The sequence below is a fragment of the Musca vetustissima genome, unplaced genomic scaffold (genome assembly GCF_032173495.1).
Source record: "Musca vetustissima isolate MV318-11 ecotype Yass unplaced genomic scaffold, APGP_CSIRO_Mvet_v1 utg99147, whole genome shotgun sequence".
NCBI classification, from domain to species: Eukaryota; Metazoa; Arthropoda; class Insecta; order Diptera; family Muscidae; genus Musca; species Musca vetustissima.
This window is the reverse complement of record NW_026879462.1, coordinates 18,137-26,474: the sequence shown is the minus strand read 5'-3', so window position 1 is coordinate 26,474 and position 8,338 is coordinate 18,137. Positions and strand designations below refer to the sequence as shown.

Genomic DNA, 8,338 nt, shown 5'->3' with positions numbered 1-8,338 from the left:
GTATCGTTATCATATGTTAAATGATCATCAGATACGTAATGTTCAGTTTATCAAATGTAAACTGTGTGATGCTGAATTTGCCTATGAGAAGGGTCTGAAGGTGCATATGTTTAAGATTCACAACACTTTGCTGAAGGATGATATGATCATTAAACAATATGAATGTGAAATATGTTCTATTGTTTATCGTACCGATGTTGAGTTGCAACATCATTTGGCCAATGTCCATAAGAAGCAGGGAGGTGCGGAACGTAGTGTTTCAAACGATGGTGATGACTATAATATGGATGAATCGGTTGGCGGTGGTGGGGCAGATGCTTCGGCAGCTGATTTGTCTGGTATATCTACTCCCGTTAGTGTTAGCGGCGGAGGTGAGGGCAGTTCTGGCCCGCTGTATTGGTATCAATGTAAATATTGTCCCTCCAACTTTAATACCAACAAAAAATTGGCCATACACATTAATTCCCATGATGAATTTGATTCCAATGATTATTCCTGCAAGGATTGTGGCAATGTGTATAGTGGACGTAAAAGTCTTTGGGTAAGTTTCCTAAAAAATAATCTATATTCCCTTGCAAATTTTAATTGATGTCTATCTCCCTTTCTTGCAGGTACATCGTTATAAAAAACATCCTCAAATACCCGAACCATCTGAATGTGTTTTATGTAAAAAAGTCTTCTTCGACAGTCAAATGTTGGATCATCACATACCGACATGTAATCGTAAACCCATTAATTCAGCTGCTAATGAAGGTGGCGCTGGCGGTGCACAACAGTCTTCTGCCTCGTCGGCTATTTATAAACACAAAACCGGCGACGATGAAGACGACGATGATGATCATTCACGCGATGCTCCCGATGCTGATACGATATCCACAAATTTACAGCAAACAGCAGCTGCTGGTGGTAGTATGAAAATTAAACTACCAGACGGCAATGTTCGACACCGGTCCGGCCGATCCCAATCAATTCTATATGGATCGGGTTAATGACAATGGCGAGTACGCATGTGATTTGTGTTCAAAGACCTTTACACAAATGACAGCATTTAAAGTACATAGGAAATGGCATTTCAGAGGTGATAACAAACAGGTGAGCTTTTGGACTTGTGCAGTGAGGCTTTGATGTAGTAGTGAACCAAAAAGAAAGTGCAACGCGCGTATTAGAAATGTCCTTTACATACACAAACACACACAAGAAATGTTTGGAATGCAACAGTTTTGGATTAAAATTTAATTGTTTGTCATGCCTCCTTAAGTTTTCAAGGAGGAAATAATCAAAATTGAATATCAAAATTTAATGGAAAATCCGATTGGATTTAAATTGCTCGTGGCTTTGATATAAAATTTGGATAAGATGTTTGGGCGACATTTTTTAAACGATATGACAATAACGTATTTGACAATAATGGATATTAGGGATCACCCTTTTCAAATAGGCTTTTTAGTAACATATTATTTTCTCCAGACAATTTTTCTACTATGGAATCTACTTGTTTGGAAAGGTTTAAATATTCTCCGATTGATTTGAAAATGTACCATTTATGTTCGCAAGTTTGTTGAGATCTTCGGCATACCTGTCTCATATCTGATTGAATTGAATAACCGTAGTGTTGACAGATTAATTCATAAACATTCTTATACAACTGAGCTTCAACTCGAAATTCTTTTTCATAGGTTACTTATAGATCTTTATGAATAGATTGAGCGCCCTTTGAAATGACTTCTAATTATTTTTTCTTACTGTTTTTCTTAATGTTTTTTTTTATTTCGAAGAGGATATTATGCTAATCTATAGTCTGTAGAATTAAAAAGAGACTCTCAAGGATTTCATTATTTAAAATTGTTCATAATCCATGTTAGATTTACATCACAAGCAATTTTAAATCCAATTTTTCTTATTCAATTTATAACACAATTTTTCAAAATGTCTTTAATAAAATCGAAAGAACAATATATATTTTTTTAAATTATTACAAATAATAACTACCTTTTATTTTCCATTCATCGTCTAAATTGTGCTAACCAAAACAAATGCAAGAATACTAGCATTTTTATGTGCATCAACCAAGAACCAATCAATGGACATTTTCTAACCCACTAATATACTTTTTTCTGGATAAGTGTTTTGCCTCCACACCAGTCACAAAAATTATGATGATCTTCGATGCACCACAATGTGATGGTTGCAACCATTCCAATAAGAATTTGTTTTCATATATTAGTTTTGTTTTTCTCTCCCCTTTTCTTGTCTCATTTCCAAACAGAACGATGCCGATCATCTATCAGCGAATCAAGTCCACAACAACAACAACAGCCTGCCGCACAGCAAATCAGCACAACAGAATCAACATCACCAGAAATCGAACAACCATCAACATCTACTGGGATTACAAGCGGTGGGTTTAATGCCGCGACATTCGATCAATTCTTCAACGTCGCATGTCCTGAACCGATCCCAGAAACGCAAACGAGAACTTAAATGCCAATATTGTCCGTCCACATTTATTAGCAATAACAATTTACGTCGCCATCTCTTCGAGTTGCACAAGAACGAAATTGGCAATCTACCCGAACCACCGAGAATTGAATGTGATCCACCGAATATGTGTCGTAAGTGCAATGTTAAATTTGAATCGAAAGCCGAATGGATTGAACATAAAGTGGGTGAGGCCAGAGTTATGAAACCATTTGGACCATTTCAATGGGGTTGTGATTTGTGTGGTGCCTATGTGTCACGCAAAGAGAAACTTATTAACCATCTGCATAATCACATGAAGGAGCAGGTGATAGTTCCTGTCGAATATAATGAAGCCGGACAACAGAAACCTCAGCCGCAACAAAACAACGATAATTCAGAACAACAGCAAAATCAATCCGCCCATGAAGTTCACGAATTTAAGAAGATTAAATTACCTGGCCTGCAGCAACAAAAGCCCATGGTTCAAATGGAGGATGATTCCCGCGACAGTGCCAACAAAGACCAATATGAACATGATGATGATGACGACGAAGATGGCGAGGACAATGAAAGAGAAGGACATGTGTCAAGTAACAACAATAACAATGACAATGTACGACAAAATGCCCAACAACAACAATCGTCCTATGCTGATGATGATGACGACGACGAGGAGGAGGAAGAAGAAGAATTGGAAGAAGAAATACTGGAGGGTGAATTCGATGATTTAGCTGTGGGTGCCCAACAGACTGTGGGTGGCGAAGAAGATGAAGAAGTAGATGAGGGCGATGATGATGACGATGGTGAGGATGATGATGACGATGAGGATGAGGACGACGATGATGATGACGAGGATGATGATGACGACGTGGATGATGAAGAAGTCGATGAAGATGATCATGCAGCGTTGAGGCAAAGATCAGCACCAACAAACGTTCAACAATCAAAAGCGCAAATGCAACAACAGCAGCAAACACGTCGTACAAACGATTCCGAGATGGATGATGAAGATGATGACGACGACGACGATGATGACAATGATAGCGATGAGTTTGACGATGACGATGATGCCTCATCAACGGAAAATCGTAAACCCAATAATGTTGTTGCCAATGCCGTTGTTAAATCCCGTTTCTCCTGTGATCTCTGCCAAGTGTATTTCGATTCTCAGCCCGAGTTGCAGAAACACGTTAAAATGCATTTTCTCAATGGCCCCGGTTCCGTGACATTGACCGGCATTAAAACCTCCAAATCATCCTCATCCTCGAACAAGAGTCGCAGCAGTAGCAGTGATGTTTTAGCAGTCACCTCATCATAGAGCATACAAGAAATCATCGTACAACAACAACCGTATTTAAGAAAATTTAGAATATAATTAGAATTAATATTTTTATTATTTTTTTCTGTTAATGTGCCACAAAACAATCCACTAAACTAATTAAATTGTTTTTTTTCTATTCCATTAACAACAAAAATTTCCATGCAAAAAAGTTGAAAATGGAATTCCAAAGGAATTTTGAAAATTCCAAATTAAACTGGAAACAAAACATGTAACTGAATTTCTATCCACAATAAAAACACAACTATTCTGAAACTAGTTTTGATAAAAATTTTAAATTTTTATTTAAAAGGCCATGTTTGTTGTGTGGCTGCTCAAAGGGAATATGCTGGTAATTCACAAAGCCATTGATTTTAACAAAAAAAAAATCAGTTTTTTTAAAATTTGTTCAAAATTATTCTTAATGTTGATTATATTATTTACTTTTTAATTCCATTCTTTTTAATACGATGTAAATGAATTGCCATAAATAAGTTTTGTTCTTTTCAATTAAAAAGCAAAAGAAAAGCAAATATTGTTTTTGTAATAATTAATGGACGGATTTTCCGCTACCATTCTATGTAATGTTCAAAATTAATACACAACGTTTTGGTTTACATTTTAATCGCAAAAATAATTATTATTTTTTCTTTTTGATTCTTTAGGCTTTTTGTAAATAAAAGATCGCCTAAAGCCAAACGAATCCAAAAGAAAAACCACCCAAATCTGGCAAACGTTACAAAATCAAATTATTGTTTTTGTTTTCTTTATCCATAGAATGTAGTTTCTTTCGTTTTGTATTTATTTTTAATTTAGTTTCTTTATACTTTCCACACTTTTTACAAATATAGCTTATATATTATTTGGTCATTAACATACAATATTTGAATGTTGCCTAAAAGGGATATTGTAGTTTCAAAAAAACTACGATTTGAAAATCATGTATTTTTACTGGCCTTGTTATTTTTATTAGACCAAAGGATAAATTTATTTGAATAGATTTCCAAGTTGTGCCCAATTTAAATTATTTTTTTTTTCAATTCTATCATAATCGGATTATAATCAGTAGCCACAAACACAAAACTAAACATTCAATTATTTATAATTAAATATAAATACAAAAAATACAAATTAGCATGTAAGCTCTCCTTACACTAAATTTATAAAATAAACAAAAAAACTATGAACCATAAATAAATACATACATCGTTTAAATACTAAATATATATAGAAATTTCACAAATAAAAAATACAAGCGTAAGCTTATTATGTTAGAAAAAATAAACAATAATATTTTTGCAATTTATTTAATATCAAAATGGGAGGGGGTTTTAATTAACTATGTGTGCTCCGCAAAGTAACACTGGTTTAGCATATTCATTGGTATTTCAATCGATGGTTCATCCAATTTGATTTCGCTACGTCCAGGAACCCAACGAAGACTACCTACACATATCACACAAAGATACTCCGCAGTTATGGCCGTCTGTTGTTATTTCCAAGTTTTTCAATCAGTTTGGTCACATTCTCAAACTGATCAAAAAGTAGAATCTAGAATAAGTTGTGATTATATTATTTTAAAAGTACATTTATGTACATAATGAATGGCATGTATACCCTGAGCGAACCCGCCATGTTTTTGTTTGGTTTGTTTCTTCGAAAATCATCCCATTTCTAGTCAGATGGGAATGATTATGGAAGATGATCAAAGGAATGGGTGTTTTGAATAACTGAGAAATGTTGTACCAGTGTACTTTTTATATAAAGACAATTACAACTTATCTGAACTGCCGCTTAGTTGACCCTATCCATTTTTACGTATATGATTGTCAACATCTAAAAATCCGATATGCCAAACTACAACCTATATATGGGCAATATTGACAATTGTTTAATATTCTATTTTCAACAAAATCGCCTTTCGATTACGCGATCAAAATTTTGGTTGCTGCTCGCAAATGTCACCGAGGTTTTAATTTTGGGCATAAGAAAAAAATCTTAAAATTACGCCGTTAACTATATTGATCAAAAACGGTGATATATGACTTCTTTCGTAAAATATGAATATGCAGATACTATAATAACCCCGAAAAGTTGCAAATTTTCAAGAAATATGAGAAAAATAATAAAGATATAGGAGAATACGTAATTATTTCCATTATATTAATGGCATGTATCAATATAAAAATTAATTTAAAAAAATATCTACATAATCTAAACACCACGATAAATAAAATGATATCAAAATCACACAAGTCTGTAAATTAAAGCGATAACACAACAAGATATTGAGGAAAATTATTTGAAAATAATGTCATAAATTTTATTTTTATACCCTACACAACATGGTACAATTATAAAAGGTAACAGCAAATCCCAGCTGATTCGATTCCTACGTAATACTAGTGTCAATATGAATTTGACAAATTATGTTTTTAAAAATTACCCAACAGGAAAATTGGGAACACATACAATTTGAAATTGTTCTTTATTAAATGTGCTCTTGTATTCAATTTACTCAATCTGCCTGCTGGGAAAGTTTGAGGAAGCAAATCTTTCTTCAAGGAATAACTCGCTATTCCCAGCATTTTCATATGTGTTACACATATATATGGCAATGGCTCAATTATAGGAAAGATGTGGAAGCGATAGAAATATAAATTTGATAGATTTTCATTCATGTTTTTCAATTTTTATTTTGAGGATTCGAAAATATTTCATTTTCAAAATAAAAATAATTTGATGATAATTTGTGTGTTTGTTTACATTTTTCTGTCAAATGAGTTGACACTAGTAGAACTTACAACAACAAATTTCCATGTGGTTGTTGTATCGTTTTTTGTACAACAACACTTGCTGTTACCTTCTATTATTATACCATGCCTACACAACTATGTTGTCAGGGTATTATAGCTTTGTGCAGCCCCAAATGTTTGTAACGCCGCGAAATATTGGTCCTAGACCCACCTTTAAGTATACCGATCGTCATATCTCGACTAGCTGAGTCGATCTAGACATGTGTGTCCGTCCGTCCGTCCTTCTGTCCATTATAATTTGTAAACACGATACAGGCCACAGTTATGGACCAATATTCACGAAATTTTGCATGTAGGATGGGTTCTGGCCAATGAAGACCCCTATTGTTTTTGGAAAAGATCGGTTAATATTTAGGGGATAAAATGGACCAAATACTAAATTTTTGTCGGTTTTTCTGGTCGCTCCAGAGGCCGCAATTATGGCCCAAACACCGCGAATTTTTGTATGGAGAAGGGGATCGGGTCAGAGAATAAGCGTGCATGTTTTGATAAAGATCGGTCAATAATTAGCGGGTCAAATTGACCCTGAAAAATGACAAAATGTGTATTCTATGGCATATATATTTACTCCTGGAGGATGTAGACCCTAGGAGTTGATAACATATCCAAGAGGAGTGGTTGACCTTTAAATTGATACCAAATATAGTGATGTATTGATTTAGATATAGCTCCCATATACATATTTGTCCGATTTAATGTAAATATATTTTTATATTTGTCCCTATATATATTTCAATTTGCACGAAATTTGGTATAGCCTAATGATGTGTGTTAATTTTCCGGAAAATCAGTTCAGATTTACATATAGCTCCCATATATATTTCGTCCGATTTAATGTAAAGGGTATACCAAATTCCATATATATCTTTCGATTTGCACGAAATTTGGCATAGTGTACTTAATTAGGTCTCGAATGATGTGTGTTAAGTTTCCTGAAAATCGGTTTAGATTTAGATATAGCTCCCATATATATTATCCTCCGATTTAATGTAAATGGTATACCAAAATCCCTATATATCCTTCGATATGCACGAAATTTTGCATAGCGTAATGAATTAGGTCTAGAATGATGTGTTTTAAGATTTCTGAAAATCGGTCCAGGTTTTGATATAGCTCCCATATATATTTTCGTCCGATTTAATGTAAATGGTGGACCAAAGTCCACATATATCTTTCTATTTGCTCGAAATTTGGCATAGCGTACTGAGTAGAGTCTTGAATGATGTATGTTAATTTTCGTGAAAATCGATTCAGATATAGATATACCTCCCATATATATTTTCAACGGATTTAATGTAGCTCCTATATATATTTTCTTCTGATTTTATGTAAATTCTTCACTAAAGACCCAATGTTTGTCCGATTGCCACACAATTTTTTTACTATGAACTGTAGTTAATATAAATTAATCTCTGGCAAGTCTCGTTGAAATCGGTTGAGATTTATATATAGCTTCTACATATATAGATTCGTCCGATTTTAGTTAAATGGTACACCAAAGACCCAACGTTAGGCCGATTGACAAACATTTTGCACAACATACTGAAGTTAATATAACCTAGCATGTGGAAAGTTTTGTTGAAATCGGTTCAAATTTGGATAGAGCTACCATATATATATTTTCTCGCGATTTTAAGTAAATGATGCACCAAGAACTCGAAATGTGGCCGATATGCACAAAACATACTGAAATTAGTATAACCTAACCTGTGACAAGTTTCGATTAAATCGGTTTAGCTTTCGA

The 8,338-nt window shown here is 33.9% G+C and overlaps 1 protein-coding gene across 1 annotated transcript; it reads left to right on the top strand.

Moving 5' to 3' along the window:
• Positions 1-7: 7 nt before the first annotated feature.
• LOC133324378 (zinc finger protein hangover-like) lies at positions 8-3,826 on the top strand (the record flags this gene model as incomplete). The annotated part of the gene is given in 4 exon segments (XM_061533222.1): positions 8-541; positions 612-931; positions 933-1,092; positions 2,267-3,826. Coding segments are annotated over 4 exon segments (2,526 nt in total), but the record flags the coding sequence as incomplete, so codon positions are not given.
• Positions 3,827-8,338: the final 4,512 nt, after the last annotated feature.